This window comes from Morone saxatilis, unplaced genomic scaffold, assembly GCF_004916995.1.
Source record: "Morone saxatilis isolate NCDOM2014 unplaced genomic scaffold, NCSU_SB_2.0 Contig15, whole genome shotgun sequence".
NCBI classification, from domain to species: Eukaryota; Metazoa; Chordata; class Actinopteri; family Moronidae; genus Morone; species Morone saxatilis.
The window spans coordinates 14,226,630-14,252,951 of NW_023339707.1; the positions used below are offsets into that span (position 1 = coordinate 14,226,630).

Here is a 26,322-nt window from a genome sequence, read left to right on the forward strand (position 1 = left end):
TTTCTGTCACTGAAACACACACTCGTGCACACAGCAACCTTTTTTGGGAATGGTGATAATAGAGAGTACATGCTATCTAAAAAGTTATTAATAACACAACAAGAGGTCCTAAAGCCTCTTCCCAGCTACACAATGTGTCCCTTTACCCTCTCACGTTTCTGTTATTCAAAGCAAGGACCTCTCCTTGCTGCACATTGAGTCTCTCCATCAACTCTCTTTCTTCATTGTGCCTTTTGATCCTCAGGTAAGTTTCTGATTATACTATACTGATTATAACGTTATGTGAACACAGTGTTTAGGCTCTAAAATCTTGTTATAAAGCTGTAAATGAAGTGGCGAGGATATGAAGGGGAGGATGCTTTCTCTGAATGAATTTATGGACTGGAGGAACTGGATCATTTATGTTCAGATTCACTGCCGGACACCTGAACACTCCCTGGCATGTCTGACAACGAGGAAGTGGTGGAGGAGTATGAGGAGTAGGTTGAGGCTTATTTTTCATTTTTATATAATATATAAAAATACAAATATACACATTTCTTATGTTTCTGCTTAAATATGCTGAACATGTGTCCCGTGTAAATGTAAAAATACACCCCTACTGTACAGCTGTACATAGACAGACATGTAGTTTCTTTACATTTATTGTAATGACAGTGATGTAAATGGATGATACTTGCATGCAATGGCTTTTGTATCCAAAATAATTACGTACATTTCTTGATTTTCACAGGGAGGTGGAAGGTAAGAACTCTCATCATGTCTCATCATATACTGTACACTGTATAGCACTGACAGATGTGATCTACTGTAAAAACTAAAGCTATGTTGTTTTGACAGATGTTTTCTCTGCTGAATTCAGCAAGCTTAATAGAGTAACCCGACATTATTATATTTTGCATAACTTTTTAAAGGAATGTAAGGAACATTGTCGTAGCTGTGTCCTGTGAATGAAAATGTCAAGTTGATTTATGAATCAAACGTAAATGTTCAGCCTGTTTGCTCTGACACTATATAATTAACAGGGTGTCTGCAGTTTATTTCTATTGTTTGAGGCTTATTATAATGCAACATAGTATGTTTCTACCAAAAGACTTTCTTTTTGAGTCAAAGATCAAGATTAAAAGATTGCACTAGGTAGATCATTTTTTTTAATACACAGGATATGAAAGTTATTTGTACGGAGACTTGATTCCTATTACTATCTATTCTTATTCCTGTTCTACCTTTGCCTGTAGTTAGTTGAAGCATTAAAGCAAAAGTAGTGTTGTATGTGTGTGTTTGTATATAACATAGAATGCTATAAACCATTGTTTGAACCTCTCATTATGTAATTAAATGTGTATAATAACTCTCTTGTGTATTTTCCCGGCTGCGTGACTCAGAAGAGCAGGCTGCTGAAGGTACGTGAACTTATCTGTATCATCGATGAATCATTTCTGGTCATATTAAGACACATCAAACCTTCTCTTTTACCAGAGCAAAAGGTGGAGTGATGAACACTGTTTGCCACTGTTTGTTATTTTGGCTGTGGTTAAAATAACTGTGACTGACATTCATGAACGATTACACTGGAATCATTCATGCATGATGTCATCGTGCTGTGAAGATCCTCCTGTCTTTCTTTGAATGTTGCTGGCTGCTTTGCTAGCTGGCTGGCTTTACTAATCAGCTATGTGCTTTTGCTCAGCAGGGGAGGAGGGGGTAGAGGAGGAGGAGGAGCATGAGGAGGAGCATGAGGAGGAGCATGAGGAGGAGGCGGAGGAAGGTATTGCTTGTGCTTTGAGCCTAAAGCCTTTTTTTTCAAAGATACTCCATAGACTGCAGGCTGTTTTCGTGGAAATAGATCCGGCACCATCCTGCATTCTGTGAAAACCTGACAAACCATAGACTGTATAATGCCTTAAACATGTAGTGTGATGAAGCTCACTGCACTCACATGCACAGTAACTGGGCATAAACATTATGAAGCAAAATGTAATTTTAAGTATTAGATAAAATGTTGTAGCAGACTACCCATACAAGTATGTTTGACAAATAATTCTAAGAAATATCAATTTAACATTTGGCAAGCAACGTAAGCAAGGAGACTGCTATTTATAGAGGAATAAAAATGACTTATTAAAAAACATATAAAATATAAGTAAATGCTGAAATGTGTGTATGGGTATTCTTATCTATTTATTATGCATTTATTTAGTTATAAATAACTAAAAAGGTGTAGTTTTAATAATTAAATAAATGATAAATTAATAAATACAGACATGTATTTCTATATCCCTACTCATATTTATAAATTTCTAAATTTCTATTTTATTTATTTCTGTAGTCATACGTTTGTCTGTGTATTTATTAATGTAGTGGAGCTACATCATTAACATTCAGACACAGAAATATAGATATTAATAAAAATAAAAGAAGAAATACAAAAATAAATACACATAAATGTACAGAAATTATGAAGATGTTTATTTATTTACACAATGAATTACCAACATGTATTTTATAATTAATTTAATTATGTATTTCTGTGTTGATTTCATAATTTCTATATACATCTTTGATTTATTTGTTGTATATTCATGTATTTATTTCAGCATTTATTTATGGAAATATTTCTTTACTTATGTCATTAAGTCATTTTTGGTTTTCCATAGAGTATGACCCTAATTTGACTTTTCTGGATTTGCAGTGAAAGCTATTAAAAGCCTGAACAAACATTGTCCAAATCCACAATGTTTGTCTCTTTTTTTCTTTCAGTATGGAGATATCTCACCTGATGAGATCATATATTTGGGACTTCGCTCTCTCTTCTCTTAAGTTCCCAAATACATCTCATCTCGTGATTTGTGATCTTATTATTATTATTATTACTTATGATCTCATGAAGTCAGAGTTGAGATGGTGTGGTGTTTGACCTCAAACGCACGCACGCACGCACGCACACACACACACACACACACGCACACACACCAGCTCTTGCGTGCTATCTGCTTTAAATACCAATGGTGGGTAGCTCATTCTCACCATTCTCATCATCACTTGTTATCTCTCTGCAAGGCTTCTCATGCTGTTTGAACAAACTGTTGTCCATTCTACTCTGGTTTAGCAGCTGCTCTCTTATCTCCTTCCTTTCACCATGAACTTTTGAAAAATAACAAGGGATGGCGACTGTTCACATAAGGCAATGAGTCAATATCACACCCTGTGAGTGTCAAGATGTCTCACTGACGTGTCACTATTTGCTGTACAACTTTTCTTTCTGACAGAGGCTGTGCAGGAAGAGGACCAACCTGCTGCAGAAGAGGAGGCCAACGAAGAACAAGGTGAAGCGTTTGAGCGTAGAGAGCATTGTTGTCAAGTTGTTTTAGAGCGCAGACATCCAGTCACTGTTGTTTCTGTGACAGTCGTTAACCAGCAAGAAAACTTATATAAGTGCTGACAACGGAGTGATGATGATTAATTCAGTCAGACACAGTCAGTTGCACTTCACTTTGGTATGTGACAGTCTGCAGGGACTCGATAAGTGGAAACCTACATGTTTTCCTCTTATCTCTGTCTCTCTGTTAGTCACAACAGGCACAGTCACAGGGTGCGAGTAATCCTAAAACACTGCTTGAATTGATATTATCTGTTCTTCTTCTTCTGAGAAACAGGAACTATGTTTGTCAGATTCAATCACACCTTTGCATCTTATCTATGCCTTCAAATCAGTAAACAATTTATGAGGCTCTTATAAACCGTCACACACACTGCATATGTGTTTGTTTTTTTACTTAAGTGGTGCGTGAAAGCAGCATTTCACCTGGTGGTTTAGTTTATCATCAGAGTAGTTCTCTGACCAGTTGGTCTACCACTTTGGTCCAGACTGAAATATCTCAACAACTGTTGATGGATTGCTATGAAATCTTGTGCAGACACTCATGGTTCCTGAGACTAATGACTTTGGTGATCCTCTGTCTTTCTGTATTTAGAATTAGCATCAAGTCAATGTTCTGTACTTTAACATTATAATACCTGCAAAACTAATGACATTCCCATCAGCATCTGCTGTACTTTATGTTTAGTGCTAATTAGCAAATGTTAGCATGCTAACATGCTAAACTGAGATGGTGAACATGGTGAATCTTCACCACCTGGAAAACTTTTATGTTGTTATGCCCCTTAAAATCTTTGGTTGAGTGTGTCATTCAGAGGGCACAGATGCCATTCCCTCTTTGGCGAGTGACTGCTTATTATCAAGATAACTTGTCTCTCACCTCTCCAGAGTGCTATTTATGAAATGTGACGCATGTAACACTTTGAAATACACACACACCAACACAGAAAGGATAAAATGAGGTAAACAAACTGTACCCCACTTTCTCAGTACTCTATTGTGGTCTTTCTCTTCTATATAATTTTGTCTGTCAGCACTCGTAAAAACACTACTATTAACTGTTCTGTCATGCACACTCATTTGACACGCTCACTTGCTTCTAATTTTATTATTTTGGTTTCAGATGCAGAAGGCGAAGCGGAGGAAGGAGAAGGTAACACTTTATATGAACTGCATCAGAATGTGTGCTGGCACGCCTTACACATTGTTAATCTGTTTTTCTTGGCTGTACTCAGCAATTTAACCTGAATCATAAATGGGATTAGCTCAGATTAACTTTCTCCTGCTATATTAAATTTCCAGCTGTTATGAGCACGTATGCAGGCTCCAAAGTCATGACTTGCTGGCGTTTTCTGGCAGGATTATGACATTTTCTTGGTGCGTTCTGAGTGAGAGTGTGTGTGTGGTCTGGACTAACTTATTGCTCTCTTGTCTTTCAAAATTTCCTTTCTTTCTTAACAGAGGAAGAGGCTAAACCAAAGTTCAAGTGAGTAACACAAAATGTTTATTCTTCTACAGCACTGTTGTGGAAATCAAATATTTATTTTGGAGCTAATTCTTCTTCATATGCACAAAGCCTTTGAATTAAAGGAATAGTCATTTGGGATCAATTGGCTTTCTTACAGACAGTTAAAAAAGAAGATTCACACCACTCGCATGCCGTATGGTAATCTACCATACCACCACCAGCGCTTAATTTAGCTTAGTTTAGCACAAACACTGGAAGCAGGTGGAAACAGTTAGCATAGCTCTGTCCAAAGGAAACAAAGTTCTACAACAAGCACGTCTAAAGCTCACTGATTAACACTATATATTTTGTTTTATCTGAACAAAGTTAATACACCTGGCCAAGAAATAGCCTGGTACATAAATGGTTATTTTTACACTTACGACATATTAATTGAGCTTTAGAGGTGCTGGTTTGTGGGGTTTGTTTCAACAGAGAAGAGCTAGCTGCCCCCCCCCCCTTTTGAGACTTTTAAGATTCTTTAAAACCCTTAGTGTCGGATTGATTTTTCCGTCAAAAATCATACTCTGAACACACATACATGACACACATGAATAGAATAAACCTGCTGATTGCATTTTATCTTAATTTGCCTCCTCATTTCGTTTCTTCACATTTTTCACTTTTATACTTTAGCCACTTGTCATTCACTCACTTGTCCTCTGTTTGTCCTTCTGTCTTCTTTTTAAATCTAGGCCATTTATCATGCCCAATCTCATCCCCCCTAAGATCCCAGATGGAGAGAAAGTGGATTTTGATGTGAGTTTAACAGTTTAATAATGTACATAGGTTTCTGCCTAATGGTGTATGAAGCCATTTTAAGCATTGCCAGATGTGACGTTGGATGTCAATGCTCTGCCTTTTATAGAGTCTATTCATTTTATTTTGAACAACTTTTGAGTGAACTTAAACTAAAGCTCCCATTGTTTTTTCCCAGACATTTTACTTTAGTCCAGGTATCCCTTTAATTTGAGACCGACCTATCATGTCTTTCTGGAATGTGGAAACTAATTAAACCTTGAGTACAAGAAGCACTGAACCCCTGTTTCTGCAGGATATACATCGTAAAAGGATGGAGAAGGACCTGATGGAGCTTCAGACTTTGATCGAGGTTCACTTTGAGAGCAGAAAGAAGGAAGAAGAGGAGCTCATTAATCTCACGGATAGGATTGTGAGAGCCGCACGTATTCCCACAAACATAACATTAAAGATGTGCTTTAAGATCTGTTAAGATGTGATGATCTATTGTGCAGGAGAAGCGCCGTTCTGAGCGAGCAGAGCAGCACAGAATCCGCAGTGAGAGAGAGAAAGAGCGACAGAAGCGTCTGGAGGTATAGTCATGTTCAGGCTGCTGTAATGTAATTTATCTATTTATTGAGCCACCTCCTCCCATTTCAGTCCTGCTCCTCTTTTTCTCTGCATCCATGTTTGTTTAGGACGAGAGAACTCGTAAGGAGGAGGAGGAGGCAAAAAAGAAGGCAGAAGATGACGCTAAGAAGAAGAAAACCCTCACCAGCCTCCACTTTGGAGGCTACATGCAGAAGTTGGTGAGTCGGTGGAAGGTTCATAGTGGGGTTTCTCCAAGAGTAGTTAAAGTGTAAAAGGCGTAAACCAGAGCAATGTTTTATTTCACTTTCCAACAGACAGAAAAACGGAGTGGTAAGAGGCAGACTGAAAGAGAAAAGAAGAAGAAGATCCTGAGTGAAAGACGCAAATCTCTGGACATTGAGAACATGAACCAGGAAAGACTCAAGTAGGTGGAGAGACGTCGTGGCATTGTAGCCTGTAACACAAGAAAGACATAAATATATATATTTTTTGTTAGGGACAATCTTTATGATACCCTCAAGGCAATGAAAATAATCCCTCAACATGCCAAAAACAACATAAATCGCACTGTCCCATTTTTCTGTATCTCACAGGGAGAAAGCTAAAGAGCTGTGGGAGTGTATGTACCAGCTGGAGGCAGAGAAGTTTGAACTGCAGTACCAGTTGGCCAGCCAAAAATATGAGGTGTGTGTGCTACAGTACACAACACATATCGTTAAAGTCACCTCATTAGAGTAACCTTTGAATGTTTTCTTTCGTTCCAGATTAATGTGCTGAGGAACCGTGTGAGTGACCATCAGAAAAAGTGAGAAACCAACTGAAACTGTCCTCTCTTTTCTCTCTCTGATGCCACACGGTTATATAAAGAGATAGATAATTTTTTTTGACCCCAGTATGAATCAAGTATGGTGGCCCTGCAGTGCAAAAACTTCACAAAGCAATTCACAAAAAAACAGTTGATTGTGAATTGCTGCTGTGTTTTGCACTTCAAGGCCACCATAGTCAAGCCACAGAAACACCGATCCTACACTTCCAATGATGTCACTTGATGGCATCTTTTGTTAAACCCTTCCTGTCTGATAAATTCCCAGGTTTGTAATGCAGGCTTTTTCTTTAAAACATGTGGTCTTTGAAAGCTCCCCCTAGTGCCACAGTACACATTATAGAACTGTTCCCTTTGTAGTTTGTCTACAACTTGTGTGATTTGTTCATCTTTAACAGGGGAGATGGCCCTAACCCTATAGTAAAAACTATATCTGTAGTCTGTCTCCCCTAAAATATTTTGTCACAGAGGTGGCTTGGTTGGGGATGTATTTTGAGCAGCACATATTATTATAGGAATATTATAAGAATACTACAGACAACAGTGGGTCTATATGATCCTCTCGCTCTTGAGCAACTACTCATTGCTACTTGTCACTTTGAGTACATGTAATATAGAATTAAGTATTTATAGTATATAGTTTAGATAATATTATAGATCCAAGATGAAACTGACAGAATGAGAGAAAAGTCATTATTATGCATTACCTCCCATTTTCATTCTCTAATGTAATGACTAAATTGAACTTGTGAAAAACTGTGTCAAGTGCCCAAAGGTTGCCATATTTCGCACAAATGCCTCAATTTTACTGACACACATTACTCAAACTTTTAAGAAAACTTCAGTTCATAAAAATCAATAATTACGTCTTGGAATTCAAGTTCTAGGAATAACATTAAAGGTGGGGCCCTAAGATCATGCTGCAGTACGACTGGAAAAACTTAAAAGAGAAAACTGACTAAATGATTCAATAATTAGAATTATATTAGCCTTTGGCTTCAGACATAAACTGTCACACATATATTCGAGTCTCAGAAACAACAGTAAAGTTGTCCAGAGTTATAATTGTGCTACATTTAAAAGACCATGTGCACATGTTCATTTGTTGTGTCAGTGGATATGTAGCAGCTCTCATTACTAACTAAATGGCATTTTGCAGCCAGAAAAGCAGCGTCCCGCCTCCGCTCCCGCCTTCCTCTTCTCCTGTCACAGCTCAACTCTCATTTTGCTTGTCAAGAGTTCACAAGCCCTTCTCAGGCTCTATTCCTCTAACTTGGAGAGCTGTATGGCTGGGTATGGCAGGCTTGTCAGCTGCCACACCTGTCACAGACACATTAAAAGACAGAGCGAGAGAAAGAGAGTATGTGTGCTGATTGTTTTTTTAAATGGATTCTGCAACCTCATAACATTAGCTAAATGTGCATTCTCAGTGCTTTATGTGGAGTATTTTGCCTCATGTGTCTCTTTCTTTTCAACAGTTCCAAGAGGACCAAGAGAGGCCTAAGGAAATAGACGCTGACCTGCTGAGTAAGCAGTTTAACCATCAGAGCCATCTTGCAGCTACCACCTAAAACCAAGCCCTGGCTTTCCTGCCACACCCCAGTCCCACCTGTTTCCCTAATACTATCACCTACTGAACCAATTATATCCAGATTTCCAGCTCCACCTCACTGTTTTCCCTCCTCTTTGGATCCTTTGTCTTTAAGGGGGTGTAAATAAAACCATCTCAGTTCAATCAATAGCTTCTTTCATTTTCAGACCTCTGAGCGTGGGTGCATCAGTTTATTTACTGGCACTTAAAACTCAACAGAGAGTAACATGACCCTGCAGTGCATTCAAGACTTGAATGCAGAAAGCCTGAAGCCAAAGACAGGAAGAGGTATCTTCTTACTCAGACAGGCTATGACATGACAGGGAAATGCTGCTCCTTGGGCCAACGCCCAGACCTCCACCCAACACACACAAACTGAAAGAGAATGAATCATTTTAATTTACAAGGGAATCCAGGTGGGAAAATCCTCTTTATGAAAAAAAAGTCCCTCCTCCAACTGTTTTCAAAGTCATTTGTGTTTGAATTTACATGACGACACTCTTGTCTTGTATGATTAACTAAATCTCAATCAATTAAAAAAACGCACACACGGTTGGGGTGTGTGTTTTTAATTGCTGTGGTCTTAGGGTGGAGTTGCTGTGAGTTGTCTGTATCATTTTTCAGCACTCCACCACCCAGGAGACGGACAAGCTGCAAATCTACTATATCCTAAAATAATCTAAATCAAACTATGCACAGAATATTTCTGGTTTAAAGTGTTTTACATCCATGAAATAATACAAAAAAATATTAGCAACCTCTTCGAAAACAGAATGAGGCATTGAGTTCTGTGTGCCTATGGTGTGGTTTATTATTAGTCAACATACCATGGAGAAGTGAAATGAGCGAGAAAACCTATATTTCATTGCTTTCTGTTACCTGCCAACAAAGCAATGTGGGTGAAAGCTGAAAAAAAATCAGAGAAGATCTAAATCATACAGACGGTTAAATGTCAAAAACTGCGATGTGGAAAGAACACGTTCATGTTTTGAATCTTTGAAGAATGTCACTAATCCCTCACACCACCATACTTGTTCTCGAAGTCAGAGAACGGCATGCACACACACACACCACAAAAACACTGCAAGAATGAAAACTTAATTATTTCAAGAGATCTACAAGAAATGATAAACAGAGAATTCTGTATCTTAAAGCACGCCTTGTACTGTGTAATCTTCAAATATGCACATAGGGGGTACCTTTAGGTCAGTGAGAAAAGACCACCGCTTACAATGTTGTCTTCATATGTGTTATTTATTCTCGATACATACTGAGTGACAGGGAAAGCTCGTAATTTTATATGCCACACACACATTTCTCCAAAAATACATTCTAAGCAATACTGACATCAATCTTTCTCCTCAAGGCAAATGAACCTCAGCATGACTATATGTCTCAAGCGTCAACCGTCTCATCTCTTTGCTGGGTCTTCAAGAAGGATTTGAGTTTTAAGATTTTAAGCCTGTTTTCGGTAAACAAGATTGTGGTTTGGTTATGAGAGCAGATGCCTTGTAACAAGCTTTACAGTAGAAACATTACATATAAAAGTTTAAGATGAAGAACCGCATGTCTGTTTTAAGAAAAAACATTATACTATAACACTATATATTTGAATGTGCAGCTTGTCTCACCTGAGGTGGCAAACACAGATTACGATTCATTAGTCTTATGTTCGAGGGCACAGCCCTTACATTATCTCAACATTATTAGTGTGTTCTGCTGAATTAGAGCATAGAACCATTGAGGACTCTCAGCATGCAGCCAGCAGCTAACACTGACCGTTTCAGGCTATGTCAACTATTGATACATTTCAAATTGGACTTTTAATACTTTCTGGGGGGATGACTCACTTCAAATTTCTATACATAGTTAATCAAAGTGAATGGGCACCAGCTATGGCCTCTTGTGACATATATTCTGATCCTTCTCTGTCTCCAGTTTCTCTGCTTACGCAAGAAAACAAACAATGATGAAAAAAAAAAAAATTTAACACACAATTTGTAAATTTCAATAAGCAAGTTTATGACAAAGCAACAGAAAGGAATACGGCCCTTTAAAAGAGAGGTTGGATACTTCAGTAATTATGCACTGGAAATGGGGGGGCTGGCTCTGTCCAAAAGGTGACATGGTTTTACTACTTAGCATTTTACATCTTGTTTCTATAATGAAAGTGTAAAAATTGTGATTTTATAGGTCCCTTAAACCCTGTAAAACCACAATGTGTCGCTTTAACTCTTCTGTTTCAACAACAAATGAGATATAGCGTGTTAATAATTACAGAGCTTTAGATGTTAAGGTAGGTAGATTTTGTTACCTTTGCACAGAGTCAGACTAGTTTTCTCTACCTGTTTCCTGTCTTTGTGCTAAGCTAAACTAACTGGCTGCTGGTTGTAGCGTTATATTCAATGTACAGACATAGGTGGTATTTATCACCTCATCAGCTCTCGGCAAGAAAGCGCAGAATATTTCCCAAATAATCAATCTATTGCTTTAACTGTTTAGGCACTCTTGTTGCAAGCTGTTTATTTTTTTTTTTTTTTACAAAACAAAATTTCACTAAATCAGAGAATGAAACAGATAACACAACAAATAACAAAATATCACTCCAAATAGCACTGAACATTATAAATGTAGCATTTCTTTGTGTTTGTGTGGAAACCTTGAAAATCCAAATGTTTTCTCTTGAACTGAGAGTTTGCTCAGTCCTTTCTTGTTAATTCTTTATATACTGGAGGGCACATTAAACACAATCTACTAACTTCAAGAAAGCAAACAAAACAAAACATATTTAAAAAATATATTGTTATTATGATGCTTTATACTTATGGAGCACACTCTTTAGACTTTCATCTGATAGCAATAGTGTCACAAACACACAGTCCATTTCCCCTCTCTTTTTTTTTTTTTTTACTATATTTTTTTTTTTACTATATTTCTTTTTTCTTTTTTTTACTTTCGTTTTTGGCTGCTCAGTCCTCAAAGCCACAGTGGATATTTTATCTTTTTTAGCCACCTTAGACACATTTGACAACGCCATTCATGAATATAAATGATCACTGCGAGTAACTTTCACTCCAGTTAACATTGTCTATCCACATTGTCTCAGGTATTGTGACTCTCAGGCCATAAGAACAGTTTTTTTAACACACACACACACACTTAACCTACCGAAAACACACTCACCCGCTTATATACAGACAGAAACATATCCAAATTAAATACATACAATACCACAGGATTATCCATGAAATTGAAAGCTCTCTTTTCTCTAAATTATGTACAACATATGATTGACTCTTAATTGATGGGGCACTTAACAATATGTGAAGAATGTCATTTTACTCTCCTCGTTGCAAGGGTGTGGCCACAGCACTGTCTAAACATGCCGGTTTCCATCTGCAAGCACAAACACGAGCACATGCTTGAAAAGACGCAGAAACAGAGAGAAAAGAGACAGACAAAAAGGTTTTGATCCTTAGGATACAAAATCTGCACATTTTGGCCTCTCCTGGCCTTTACATCTAATAACATGCAGGTTACAAGTATTCAGACATTAATTATACCTCTCAGGCTCTGTGGTGCAATTCGACTCGTCCATCGCACTCACTCGATAATTTGCACCGACCTGTGCACCGCTGTGGTGGTGTCATTGACAAAAAGTAATTTGTTGAAGCCCAGCTGTGGATCAAAAAGAAATCAGTTAAGGGTGACACTTGTTCTTACTGTAAGAGTAAATATACTGTGTCAGCAACTTAGAGGAGCCTCAGGCAAATCATGGAAGGGTGAGAACCGGAGTGTTTCCCTACCAGCTCTATTTCTCTGTCACTTGTGTTTCTTAATTTATGGCATATATAAGCATTGCTACTGCACATAAGCACACTTGCTCATATTCACAGACAATTCTTTCGTATATTCTGTCTATCCTCCACCCTGGTCTCCTCTTAATCTTTCTGTCTTGACCTCTTTTTCATCTTGCTGCTATTCTACATGTGTTCTCCCATAATAGACAGTGAGCACTGAAAGCCAGTCTGCCAGGATTCCAATGTGACTGTTTCTGTATTCACTGAACTTTTGGGTGGGGCAGGAGGGAAGGGAAAGTGACTGTGTGAGCCAGAGGAGTAATAATAAACCCACTGCAGCTAGGCCCTCCCACAGCACATGCAAGGCAGTGCTTTTACGTCTATCAGGTCCTACTAATCCTAAACAGCTAGGAGAAATTAAAAATGCACACCAAACAAAAGCTCGGTTCTCAGGATGTTAACCTGTTACAAAGATACAATAGGTTTGTGTTGTGTTTGCCATAGAGAATTGAACACACAATCAGTCACACGTATTGCAGCGCGGTCAAATTTACCTTCTTCGCAACACCTTGCAAATTCTTGTCATTCCATAAGCTGTAGAGCAGCAGAGAAGCTGCTTTGCTGCCTTTGGGGAAGGACCTAGGACAGAGAGGCAGGAATCATTAAGGAACAGCATGGGCGAGCACAAACAAGAGCAGGCAGAAACAAAATAGGGCAAACCACACACAGGCATGAAAGCATTGTAAGGAAAAGGAAGCACTACTTGTATTTTAGATGCTTTGACAGGAAAAAGACAAAAAAAGTATTTGTGTTGAAATAACTGCGTGGCAAGTTCCAACAGCAACTGCAGTAACGGTAGCTTAACAAAGTTCCTTGATATATATCAACTATAAAAGAGGACGAATGCCAGCAAATGTGGCAAACTGTGCCACATATTTTTTGTGCATATTGTATGCTGTCTGAGATTTCTGTTGTAACATCAATATAGTGGAGGCGAATGCCATTTTGTTTGAAGTGCTCACAGAATTTACAAGAAACACCATTTGCAACCCAAGATACAATTTACCCATTGCTCTGGATAATCCACAGAACATGCTCCCAAATAACAGTCATTGTGTAAGGACAGAGGCAGAAATCTCAAAACAGGGGCTGATAAACCTCAAAATGATCTACACAGCTAAACAACACTAGAGGTAAGTGAAAACAACCAACCCTTTAAGGAAAGGTAAAGTAAGTTCTTTTGTATAGCACCTTTCAAACACAAATCAACCAAATGCTTTGGTATCAAATTTCATAGCTCTTTGAAGGCCGGATGCTGGGCCAGCTTGGATTTAAGATTGCTGCTGGCTAATCTCAACGATCGAGCACTCAATGGGCAGACCGCGGTCCGAGCTGGAAGAGCACAGGATGAGAGGAGGTGGACTCGGGTCAAAGTGTATGGACACTGTTTCTCAAATGTTTACCTTTTTGTATACATGTATATTCAAATGGAAATGTTTTATTTTATTGTATTTATTGTATATGCTATTTAATTATCTGTTCTATGTGTAGCATGCAAAGTTTCATTTTGTTGTACAACCTTGTGTTAGAAAATACATTTCCTTGATCACTGAAATGAATTTAAATCTGAATCTGAATCACCTGAATATGAATAAATAAAAACTCACCCATTCTCGCTGAGGTCCGCCAGTGATGACACCAGTTCATTATTAATGACCTTCTTGCTGACCTCAGTGTCCGCCAACATCAGAGTCCGTACTGTGCCACAAGCTGTTGCTATAGTCTCGTCAGAGTTTCCCATCTCCCGGGGGCTAGAGGAGAGGAGCCTGCTGAGCTCAGGCAGCAACTGCTTTGCTACAGGGAAGACGTAGGAAACATAACAGTACATCAGTTTTATATAGTCTAACTCTACATTTATGTATCTGCAACACTGCCGCCTGCAAAACAAACATTTCATGCTTTGCCTTACCCATGGAAGTCTGCAAACTGCTGGTCCGAGACATGTTACCCAGCAGGGACATGGCAGTCTTCTGCAGGGTGTGGTTAGGAGACTTTAAAAGAGGGGTCATTTGCATCAGAGCCCCCAGCTTTTGAACCAGAATCTGGCTCATGGCACGGGACCCCTGGAAGAGAAGCAAACACAATACAGAAAGAGGAAGAACATTAGCTGTAGCATATTATCACCCTATCTGCATTGTGATATCAAATTCATCTTCACATGACTTTTATATCCCCTTGTTGTAACTTCTTCTTTTGTTCTCGAATAACCTTTGAATCCATGGAGACAATACTCCACCCTTTCTCACGAAACCAATCAGTTCTTCTCGTAAAATTGTGCCGTTGAGTCATTATTCCTACATCCTTTTTGGCTCTCGTTTTTTTTTTCTTGGTAATCCATTAACACTGCACAAAAATGGTAAGCCTTTGTACTCACCAGTCCCTTCCCAGCAGTGAGGTTCTGCAGGGCACCACAGGAAGCTTCCAGGGTGGCATCTTTCTGGGACGAGCCCAGTAGGGACAGGTAGGTCTGCATAGCTCTGGGGTGGCACAACCACTTCACACCTGATGGGTTGCTGTCCTCTGGCATATCCCGGGAAACATCAAATAAGAACTGAGGAGAAAGGACGAGACAGGGATGAGACGGAGGGGAGGGAGGACTTGAATCAGTTGACAAAGAGGAGTGGAGGCGTGGTGGATGATGCCCACCTCCTTTTGAGCCTTGCTGCTCTTGGGGCTAAAGCATCCAATTGTGGGACTTTTCTTGCTCCCAGACTGGCCCTCTATTGGGTTGAACTTGCTGAAGCACCCAGGGGACTCCGACTCCAGTTGATAGGTCAAGTTGTGGAGGATGCATGTACAGTTCTCAACAGACTAGAGGAGAGCAGAGGAGAGGATAATAACTGTTAATCTTCAAATCACAATTTTCACAAATAGTACATTAAAAGGTCTTATTCTCATATTAATACGAGTAATACGATATTAAAATATATTTTATAAGTTTCTCAATTGCAAAAATAAAAAGAACACACTTTGCACTTCTCATTCACTGCCACTATATGACAAAGGAAGGCCCCATATACAAGTTCAAGTAAATTCAGTTGTCAGTTAGTTAATGGGGCTTGATAAATGGTAAAATGATCCTTAATCAACCAGTCAGTGAAACACAATGAAATGAAAACATAGAGCTAAGACACTTACAGTTCATTCCAATAAGATGAGCTGACACAAAATATATTCTCCCTCTGTCTGTCACACTAATCCACTACTTCAATTAAAGAAGCTTGTGTAAACACTGCACTATCACAGACATGGAATTAAGCACACGTCCACACCCAAAACTTCCACAAATGAGCGGGTACACATACAATCCGCTAAATATATACACATGCTGACTCCGCCTGCAGTATTTACCTGCTTATACGTGTGTATTTAAGGATGTGTGGATGGGGTGTGTGAAGCTATGTGTACTTGTATTATATGTGTGTGTGTGTATATGTGCTTAAGGATATATTTAGAATCTCTGTGAGAGACACTTGTTCTACTAGAACTAAACTAGAGTACGTCACCTGATGAATCCAACCATAGCAGTTTTAATTGATACTAGTTCCTCTCTGTAGCCCCTTGGCAGTGGGGCTGTGACCCAATATTATATTGTTATATAAAATAGTAGAAATGCCAGTTAGATTAAAATTATATAGAACAGAGGAAACCAGTACAGCCTCAAACTTGTTAAGAAGGAACCAATAAATCAATAACATTCTACACAATTAATCGACAATCAAAATAAGTAAACAAAATAGTTTCTGATTAATTTTCTATTGTGCAGAGCCATTCAATTTTAAGTCCTCTATTAACTAATGCTAGCGGTGGATGGGAAAAGGTTCTGTTGATAGAGATGATAAAGTTTACCCGGTCATCTGGGTTTTCTTCTGCCACACAGGACTGGACGTAACTCATGAGGGAGTCGATGAGGCCTCGGCACTCTCTCATCTCGTGCCTCTCCTTCTTGTCGGAGCTGCTCAGGTTCCTACACACAATTCAGTCATTCATTTAAATCCATGTGGAAACACATTCAGGTTCTAACATATCTAGAATACAATAGCAGAAACAGAACTGAGTGCCTCCGTATGTAACTTGCACCATCACACACCCTTTTAGCAAACTTGATCATGGTGATTAGGCACGATGTGCACAGTTGTTTCCAAAGCATGATTTGTATAAGATGTGTACATTAAATAACTTCCAACTAAAAGTAAAACAGTTATTTTGTCTTATTGATCTAAATCAGGATGTAATCCTTCAATGCAGATAAAACCTATCACATAAAAAACCTTTAAAGGCACTGGATCAAAAACAACAATAAAAGGCAGGAATAAAAAAAAAGAGCTTCTCACTGTAATGAAGGGTACCAACACATTTAACTCAGTAGATCAATGTTTTGACAAGGGCTGCAACTAACGATTATTTTCATTATGAATTAATCTGTCAGTATTTTTTCTGATTTAATAAACTGAAAATACAGGTGAATCACAAAGGAGAAACTGAGAAGATTTCTGTGACATGACAAATGTTGCTCTATTTAATGAAACTTATTGGGAACTATCACACTGTGCAAAACATGAAATTCAGCCGTTTAAGGTCACAGAGGCATTGATCCTATCCTCACCGCAGGCACCCCGTGGCGCTGTAGAAGACATCAGGGTGTATGTTGTTGTTGGTGCTGTTGTCTGACCAGCAGGTGAATGGCACCACCACATTCTCAGTCAGGGCGGGCAGTGCTGTAGCTATAAGTTCTTCCTTCAAATCATCAGCGGAGGACAGGTTCCATAGCAGGCCTTCGTTAAAGTTACAAGCATTAAGGTTAGGGATAGGGCAAATACTTTTGAAAGTAAACTTTTCTACCCAACGTTTTGAGGTTATGTCCCAGTAAAAAGGTCTTACCAGTGACTTGTTTCTGGGTTACGGCAGAGTCTACGTCCTTCAGGAGATGCAGGGCCTTAGCTATACCGCCACAGTGCTGAACCTGCAGCTTGTTCTCATGGTGCTTGAACACCAGGTTCCTCAGAGCCCCAGCAGCAGCCTGGCTCACTCCAGCGTTGGGGCTTTGCAGCAGGGTCACCAGAGCAGGGATACCTCCTAGTTGCAAAACCTGTGACACAGAAATGTGGAGGGAACAGGTGTTGAACAACTACACAGCACAAGCAGCCAAGTGCGATGATAAATTCTTTCTCCTCCCTTTCCCTCACAAAGGTCTTCACAGAGCGCTCCACCAATTGTATCACCACTACAAGACAATCCTCACACGAGTGGGATGTGAAAAAAAAAAACAGTGCAGTGCATGTGTGCATGTTTGGAGGGTGTGTCTATGCATGTTAAGAACAAGCATTTTACAGTTTATTAGCGTGCAAGTGTTGGCACGGACCTCCTGTTTGGTGTGCTCCTCTTTGTAGGAGGCGTGTTGGATGAAGGTGGCTCCACACTGCTGGAAATTCTCCTCAGGTTGAGACAGGAACTCCACAGCCTCCTTAAGTGTCAGGTCTGGCATGGCCATCGCACCGTTCACCCTGCAGGAAGGTTGGGAATGAGATACTAAATCAGTTTCATGCTACAAGCTCAGTAAAAAGAATGGATATGATTTAATGTAGGAAATAGTTAAAAGTAACTAACAATATGCTCAGGCAACAAGGACAACTAAACTCCAGTTTCCAACAAAAAAAGCTGTATGGAGAAGCTATTACCGTAAGACTGTGATATGATTAATATGTAAAATAATTGATTGCATAAATGTGCCTATAATATGTAACCCATTTACATCATTCAGCTGCATCCTGTACAAGTATAATGTTCCACATTTCAACCCCTTCTTATTTCCTGAAAATGTCAAAAAAAACAAGTGAACTCACGCTGATGTCTGCTCTATCTTGTTTGACATTTTGATGGTACCCATCCTGCCGTCAGTGTGAGACTGAGCAGAGGGCGGTCGAATGATGCGTGTCTGGCTGCTGGTCATCTGAGAGCCGTTGTTTATAGAATAGGTGCTGTGTCTATTTACTCGAGTCTGGAAGTTGTGCTGGCTTTGGACAGTCTGCCCTTTGGCTCTCTAAAAAAAAAAGAAATTAAAATTACTCTTACAATACGGTTCTGTGAAGTACTTGCAGTCTTTATGTTATTTGTTTGAAGTATTGGTTCCCTAAAAACCACATGAAAATGTTTACATACTTCAACGACGCTGCAATTTAACATGAAAATAAATGAATACCATAACAGTTGCAGGAGCAGGAGCAGGAGCAGGAGAGATGGGAGGAGCCAAGGCAGGGTCACTGCGACTGGGTTTCAGCCCATTGGGACTTTTGGGCCAGGTGGAAGCGTTGATTTGATGTTCCCACATGCCTGAGGTACTGACATGTCTTCCTCCCGTGGTCTTACTGGATAGAGTGCGACTCCTTTGAGTATTAAACTAAAAAGAAAGAATGTCTTGTTTAGGAGGTTTACTTACATAAAACACACAGCATCTGCACAATATTTTGTTCAGATTATTCAGAGGGTGAAGTGAGTGAGTTGCAATCTGCAAATACGCCGCTGTATGCCACTAAATCCTACACATTGGACCTTTAAATTAGTTAATTTAAAAACTATATCCATAATCAATTCATTGTTTTCAGTTAAGTAAGAAATCCCAAATTTTCTGATTTAAGCTTCTCCAATATTTCGTAGTTTCTTTCCTCCGTGACAGTAAACTGAATACAATCTAGGCCACAAAAAGAAAGAAAGTAGCAAACCAACTTTCCTCAAAGAGATCCCCTGTAAACTAAGACAGAGGAATTTGACCTGACACAAAGTTTGCATACCTATTCTTTTGCTCCTTTTCATCCGTTAACATTAAAGGCAACAGAATGCACCAAATAATCACACAGACCACAGTAACAGAATACCTCACTGGTCATTGGAGACCAACTCACGCAGTTGTGTTATAAGACTGCCGGTGCAGTTGAGCAGTTTCTCACAGAGGACCTTTGTGTGCAAGTCAGACAGAGCAACCGTTAAACCTGTCTTTAACAATCCTGATGTCAAGAAATGGCCTAATCTCACGTAATTATGCTTTATGTATGAATCAATTTAGTTGGACTATTATATATTTATTTTTCTTGGCTTCGCCTGTGTGTGTTTGTGTGTATACAAAACACACTATTCGAGCTTTGCCACCTAGTAACTTGTCATAGCTTGAGCAAAATGACAGAACATGTCTGGCTAATACTTCGATGATTAGTCACTCTGGTAATTAAAGCATCGTCTCCTATTGGCTTATTTGAAGAACGGCATTAGAAGAACACTCCCATTAGTCATTTAACACTCTGGATGTTAGTGAGAAGGATAATGAGCGCCAGTGAGACAACGAACCCTTCCTTTTCTCATCACCCACAAATCATGCTCAACAAGCCAACATCACAGCTCTAGAACAATTTTCTCACAATTTATCACTGCAGCTGACATGTTGACATTGTGATTCTGGGACTTTATCAGGAAGGCATATTGGCTAATGGGGAAGAAAGTAACACACACACACATTGTACTTTTTGTGTACCGACTCTCTTTCCTGTTTCAGCGGGTTGGTTGCCCAGTTACCAGCCGAATGTCAGCCCTGCTACTCCGCAGCAAAAGCGTGATGCTCTGTCGACAACACGTTTGATAATGTTGGCACAAGAAGCTTCCTTTTCCTTGGGATTCCTGGTTAACAGGAGTAATTAACTTTTTACGACAGAATCATAACTCTTTATAGTCTGGCTCGTCCACAATAGGTGGACTGCTAGCTGCAAGACGCAGCACAGTCCTGAACAGTCCTGTGTTTAGCCATTAACCCTGGTAATGGCTAAACACAGGACTGTTTAACCTCTGTTAATATTAACGTACAGATGTGTTCTCATTGCGGTTATGATGTTGTAGATGTTATCACTGATGGTTATGATATGATTATCGTAGGTTACGGCTGTAACTGTAGTCTTTGAGACACCGCTAAAGTGATGTTAGTTAATGCTATGCTTCACACAGACACTGTCTTTGCATGCATTATAATTTGGCACCATTGATCTAAGATCACACACACACATCTCAGTGCGGCTTTAAACCTCAGCACACGCAGGAGGAGAGGTACCTCGAACCTCGCTGACATATGGTCAGAATGAACAAAGACACCCATCTTTTCTGACCCGCAACCCCCCATGCGCACCCATACATTCAGACACGTGCACACCTTTTTTTTATACGTTTAGTTCCTTTTAGTTAGATTGTATATTGTATGTTTTGCTTTTATTATCTTTTAAATAAATGCTTGTGTTTATACATGCCTACACAGTTTGGTGCCCCTTTAAACCCTTGTTGCACCAACAAATGGTGCCGCTGTGTTCACCATAGCAACTACAATAAGAACTGACAGTGTGTTTACTCTCAAACTGCTGCATGCTCCCTTCATTTGGGTACAGCCTGACTGAGCCACCGGGGACTTCCTTATTTCATGGCTGGATAGGAGACAGATGCAAATTCAACTGAATAAATACAGGCAGCATGGAAAAACAGCAGGATGCTTCTTTGTCTTATTTGGGAACATAAATTAAGTAAGAAATACTAAAATATGACTTTATTTATTGCTATCATTTAGATAGGGAAATAAATGACTGATGCAGCAACGCTGTAGAATATGACTGAATGAATAACTGAATGATATGATGTAAACGGCTTCCACAGTCTATGAAGTGCCTCCAAATAAAAAACTTCATAGTTTACTTGATGAAGTAAGGGATAACTTTGATATTTCTGGTTGTATTACTCGATTGTGCACAATCTTGCAAATGAATGAGCAGGACTGTTTATACTAATGGCATTAGTTTTGCATCAAAGTGATGAAGTACATCAGTTTTAGCATTTATTGGGGAGAGATGTCACTGCTCTTGCCAAGTGTAATTTCTCTTCTAAAGCATCAGATCGTTCATGACCAAAACCACAAAAACACTAAAAACCAAAAGTTAAGACATATGAGACCTGCTTAAACCGTTTCTTTTACTTTAACATTATAGCTCTCTGTCAGAGTTTCATTCATTTGCTGTTGTAGCTCTGCAAGGCATAGTTGCAGATTGTAATTCACTTGTTTCACCCTCCTACACGCAAAACGCCCCTGTCTAGTGCCAGGGTTTGGTTTGTCCCTTCTGGGCTACTCTATAAACATGGCAGTTCAACGTGGTGGACTCAACAGTGTCTGTAGATATAAAGAGTTCATTCTAAGGTAGCAAAAACATATTCCTATATTCAGGTGATTATACACTAAAGAAAACATGGTTATGCATATTATATTTCATTTCTGCCAATAGATCCTCCTGAATGTTACTAGACCTTTAACAAATCACAATGCGATGCATCAGAAATGTATTTCATGATATGATGATTATAAATAGTCATCAACACGCTTCCTTGACATACCTCAACTCCCTGTCAGTAGGTCATGTCAGGACAACCCAGAATAAATACATATTCTGACACACACACACACACACACACTCATAACCACAATGATGTCAACATTACTGCTATGTGGAATTTTGGTTAGTGCAAATGAGTTGGACACACCCTGACTTACTGACAACACTCAAACTGAGAATGACATTCAAAATCAGTATTTGTCCATTTCTAAATTCAGGAAATCACTCACCATGCCTGGTTGCTAGACACAGTAGTATGTCCTATTAACTGCTGATTATACAAAAAACAAACAACCTCCGCCTCCCTGCCCCCAGATTTCATGTTACACACACACACACACTCCCTCAAATTTAATTAAAGGTAATTAAATTGAAAGGTGCCGATGGAGAAATAATACTGGTATAGGATTTGTGCTTCAACCGTTGTTTTATGGTCATAATGTCATACATCATCAAGCTAAAACATACTTTTATACCTATTGATGCACTCTGTGATTCTGATACTGAGCTAAACATGCCAAAATGCGTATAGGCTGTTTCCAGCCTTCATGCTAAGATAACAACAACTAATCATGCCTTTAAATTGTTACTGAAAGAATGGCTAAAGAGAAAAAAAAACATTTAAAAACCTAAAACATTAAAACTGATCAGCAGTAATGTAACACATTAGTAACATATAAGTATTTGTGCCTGCAGTAAAACCACTGATCTGGTGTTTTAATTATGATTCTGTGAATGGGAAAAGCATTTGTTCTATAATTATCTGTGAAACTGGTACATGAGAGAAACAATTACCGCTTTGTTGAAGCCTGTTGACACAGTGGAGTTGACGCGGCTGAAGGTGCCATTTGATTTGGACGGAGAAAACTTGAACGATCCAAAGTCATGTATCAAAGACTGAGAAGACGGGCCTGTGAGAAAGAGGAGACATAAGAGAACTGAAATGAACAGAGAGAAGAAGAACGCAAGAGAGGCAGTCAAACAGAGCGAGATGTTACTTGCGGTGCTATGACAAATAACAAAATCTGATGCACGTTAGACGTTGTCATGGTGATAATGATATAAACGGTACAATGAACATTAAACACACCGCGAAGACAGCATGAATGTGTTGTTGTAAACCCTATATGTGAGCTTCAGGTTTCAACAAGTTGTTCACAATGTGTCACAGTGTGTCCACATGTTTATGGTGGACTTCCAGGTATATATAAAAGTAATTCATTTAACTGATATTCAATTGGACAATAAAAAGAAGGATTTAAAGACGAAATGAATAAACAAATGCACAAATATATAAATCAAATTCAATGATGCGTTGATTTAATATTTTTTTAAAGCATTTGATTAAGTTTAACCAAATCTCTGACTAAACATCAATAACTCAGATGGTCAATAATTTGAGCTTTGTTGTAAATAAGAAAATTCTTGTGTAAACTCATTTATTTAGCATTCTTTAGTTGTTCATTGCCAATTAGTCAGACAGAAAGACAGACGCGACAATGACAGTCCCAGTTAGCAGGCTTTGTGGTAAGCTTTTGTAAGTTTAGGCAAATCCAGCCTTCACACTTAGCCTACATGCTTTATCACCTCCGTCTGTCTGTCTTGTTGGGTGATTCACAGGAACGTGAGACTCACTGCCACACAGTGCCTGCCAAATCCACGACTGTGACTTCACCTTAATAAGATTATGGTTGTCAAAACAATGGCAAACTCATCATTACACCATCATTACACCATTTCAGACCATCCCAAAGAATAAAGAGCTTTTGTCAGTTCACTACTATAAACTATGTAGTATATATATAGTGTACTATATAAAGTGCTATCTACTCTAGCAGATTATAGAAATAATATATATAATTATAGTGATGTCTACTGCCACTCCAACATAACAGAGGTGAATGCTTCAAAAAACTCAACAGCAATATGTCTTTCTAGTAACAGTGGACAGAATAAGTCTCGGTCCTCACTGTGGACAGTTTTAATAGAGCCGATTTCTGCGGAAGAAAGCAGTTTTAGTTGTATTGCACACTGAAGATGGCATACGTGCATTCGTATTCACTTGTGCCGAACATAGAAGGATCTATAAGAAAAGTCTCATCGATTTCGATGAACAAACTCTAAATCTGGATCTCTTCTTGTAGACCTACTTGGACAGTACTGTTTTTCTCTAGCTTTAATTCTTTGAGCACAAACAAAAATCCCATCACCTGCATTGTGTTGGGTCAGCAGCAGAAGTCTGTATCGCCTGATAGCACTTTTTGAAATTTGGTTGACTTGCCCCTTTAAACGTGACAGAACAGAGTTGGTCTCGGCTGTGAATATCTCCAGTGGCAAAGACCCAGCTAACATCGGACATTATCGTCATTGTCGCTCCAAACGCTGTCAGTAAATCAGGCAGTTTTGGACAAACCAGGAACTTTAACACTACTGTATGTGACTCAGAAACACTGATAAATGCCTCGGGGTCGTGTGCAACTTTAACCTTGGGGTTGTATTTGTTATTATTCAGTGTTTGTCTACTGTTATGTGTTTAGTAGACATTCGCCCTGAGCAAAGTATTCCCTGTCAGGTCTTCATCTGACTTTTAGAAGTTTAGTTTTCTTCTAGTTTCTTTCGACAACTAACTTTCTTGACAAATAAAGACTTAAATGGACAAACCAATTTCAGTTTTCAGATCATTTTGTAGCTCTCCGTGCTGTTGAGCAGAGATGATAAAGCATTTATTTTCAGGCACAGCCTTTAAAGTTTAAAGTTTTTGTTTTCCTGGAATCTACCTGGTGTGCTACATGACGAATTACAATAACATTTGAATTTTTTTTTTTTTTTTAATTTTAAACAGGCCAGAGGTGTCCTTATCATCTGCACCACAATTTAATAATCACTTGAAGATGTCAAAATGTCAGTAAAACAGTAAAAAAAAAAAAAAAAAGCACAGAGACAGAATAGCATACTTTACAGATTACTAACAAGTTCTACTGATGATCCTGTTTCCATGTAACAACCATCTCACCACAACAGGAAGACTCGCCCACATTTCAAAATATTCAGCTTTTCCATGCTGGTGGATCTTCATAAAGCCTCGTGCAGTAATGCCTAGCACCAGAGCTGTTTTGAAAGACTGTAATGTAATTTTCTAAATGTGTGCCTGGGCTTTTGTGCGCACATGGGCTGCATTCCTAACTCACAGAGGGGGTGAAAGAAGGACAACTGTGGAGCAAAAATCACTTTCTTTCAGTCAAGGATCACATTTCATACCGGTGATAGGGCCTATTCAACTATTCAACACACCTCTGATACCTGCTACTGTCACCTTTAAAGGCGGACCCCCCCCCCCCCACCACCCAACAAAAACAACAAAACATTAACTCCTGAGCCTCACTGGGATTTCCATCTGAAAGTCTCACACTATAGGCTACAGCAGCTTAACCTGAAAGCAGCAGAAGTGTAAAATCCCCCTTCTAGCCTAGAAAAAGAAAGCACACTGGAGCGGTGTGGTTTACACACATTAGTCGGATTAAACACGCAGCGCAGGACACAGCATGTTCAGCCTGTTTGATGGATGCAGCTGATATTGTTGGGGAAGTTGTGTGACGCAGGACACAAAAAAGCTTCTAATGTTAACCAACAAGTGTAAAAGTGACATTAGGACGAGTGAAACACAACATGGCAAAAAACAATACAACATATTTGTTTTATGCGGTGTTATTAATAACATTATGAAGTTGTAGAAAAGCCCTTTTCCATACTTGAAGGAGACAGCGAGCCGTTTTTCCCGGGTTTGGACTTGCTCCTCTTGATGGTGTGCACCTGATCCAGCACGCGCTGCTGTCCCGAGCGCAGCTTGTTGTCGGAGGGCAGCGCGAGCGACGTGTCCTCCGCTCCCAGGCTCGTCATCGCGGATCTCAGCGGCTCCGGAGCCATCATCTTCCTACTTTGGTGCCCTTCTTGGAAATGAAAGAACGAACCAGGGTTCTGAGGGGAAAAGAAGGCGCGGTCCGGGTGAATCGTGCTGTTCGACTGTCCGCAACGAAGTTCGTGCCAAAAATGCAGAAAAGCTGAAATGTTCCCAGAACAGCGGCGGTGAACTCCACCTTCGGGACCGCGCCCGTCCGAGGTGGGACCGAGGACAGTTGACAGGCAGGTGCGGAGTGATGGGAGGGGCCGGGGCAGACATTACAACTGCTGCAAGAAGGACTAGCACGTACTACACAGTCTGTATACTTCTACTTTACTTTAATCTATGCAATTTAAGTACTTAACTCCACTACATTTGTCTGCCCAGCTTTAGTTAGGCTACTTTACAATTCTTATACCTTATACTGTCCAGTGAAAAAGTCTGGTGAATAAATTGAAGGATTGTGTTCCTTTGTGGGTTGAGAAAATTCCCACACTTCTTAAGCGACATAAACCATTTAAAAATACC

The 26,322-nt window shown here is 39.4% G+C and overlaps 2 protein-coding genes across 3 annotated transcripts; one reads left to right on the plus strand and one right to left on the minus strand.

Annotated features, from left to right (window-relative positions):
* Window positions 1–86: 86 nt before the first annotated feature.
* Window positions 87–9,101, plus strand: tnnt2a (troponin T type 2a (cardiac)). Its single transcript, XM_035656244.1, has 15 exons — window positions 87–244; window positions 410–479; window positions 734–744; window positions 1,386–1,403; window positions 3,270–3,326; window positions 4,503–4,532; window positions 4,841–4,865; window positions 5,582–5,645; window positions 5,941–6,057; window positions 6,140–6,217; window positions 6,323–6,433; window positions 6,530–6,639; window positions 6,809–6,899; window positions 6,980–7,020; window positions 8,517–9,101. Exons 2-15 carry the CDS (start codon window positions 442–444, stop codon window positions 8,548–8,550), a joined length of 825 nt encoding a protein of 274 aa, XP_035512137.1. The 5' UTR covers window positions 87–244; window positions 410–441; the 3' UTR covers window positions 8,551–9,101.
* Window positions 9,102–11,544: 2,443 nt separating this feature from the next.
* LOC118324083 (plakophilin-1) lies at window positions 11,545–26,033 on the minus strand. Of its 2 annotated transcripts, none has more exons than XM_035656223.1 (15): window positions 25,646–26,033; window positions 22,692–22,807; window positions 18,689–18,886; window positions 18,333–18,529; window positions 17,852–17,993; window positions 17,371–17,578; window positions 17,096–17,264; window positions 16,339–16,456; window positions 15,136–15,300; window positions 14,864–15,040; window positions 14,399–14,552; window positions 14,097–14,283; window positions 12,984–13,068; window positions 12,193–12,307; window positions 11,545–12,025 (listed from the first exon to the last, which is right to left on the minus strand). In XM_035656223.1, the coding sequence occupies exons 1-14, from the start codon at window positions 25,821–25,823 to the stop codon at window positions 12,233–12,235; spliced, it is 2,169 nt and encodes a 722-aa protein (XP_035512116.1). In that variant the 5' UTR covers window positions 25,824–26,033; the 3' UTR covers window positions 11,545–12,025; window positions 12,193–12,232. The 2 variants fall into 2 exon arrangements, with proteins under 2 accessions (XP_035512116.1, XP_035512115.1); XM_035656222.1 differs by having other exon boundaries at window positions 11,545–12,050; window positions 25,646–25,823.
* Window positions 26,034–26,322: the final 289 nt, after the last annotated feature.

Bases quoted from the DNA above. Each gene is read 5' to 3' on its own strand.
- tnnt2a (XM_035656244.1), top strand. From the start codon at position 442: ATGTCTGACAACGAGGAAGTGGTGGAGGAGTATGAGGA. The intron at 6,434-6,529 runs GTGAGTCGGTGG...ACTTTCCAACAG, and splicing joins GAGGCTACATGCAGAAGTTG to ACAGAAAAACGGAGTGGTAA. The intron at 6,640-6,808 runs GTAGGTGGAGAG...TGTATCTCACAG, and splicing joins ATGAACCAGGAAAGACTCAA to GGAGAAAGCTAAAGAGCTGT.
- LOC118324083 (XM_035656223.1), bottom strand. From the start codon at position 25,823: ATGATGGCTCCGGAGCCGCTGAGATCCGCGATGACGAGCCTGGGAGCG. The intron at 14,553-14,863 runs GTGAGTACAAAG...CTTCTCTTCCAG, and splicing joins TCACTGCTGGGAAGGGACTG to GGGTCCCGTGCCATGAGCCA. The intron at 14,284-14,398 runs GTAAGGCAAAGC...TCTTCCCTGTAG, and splicing joins CAGTTTGCAGACTTCCATGG to CAAAGCAGTTGCTGCCTGAG.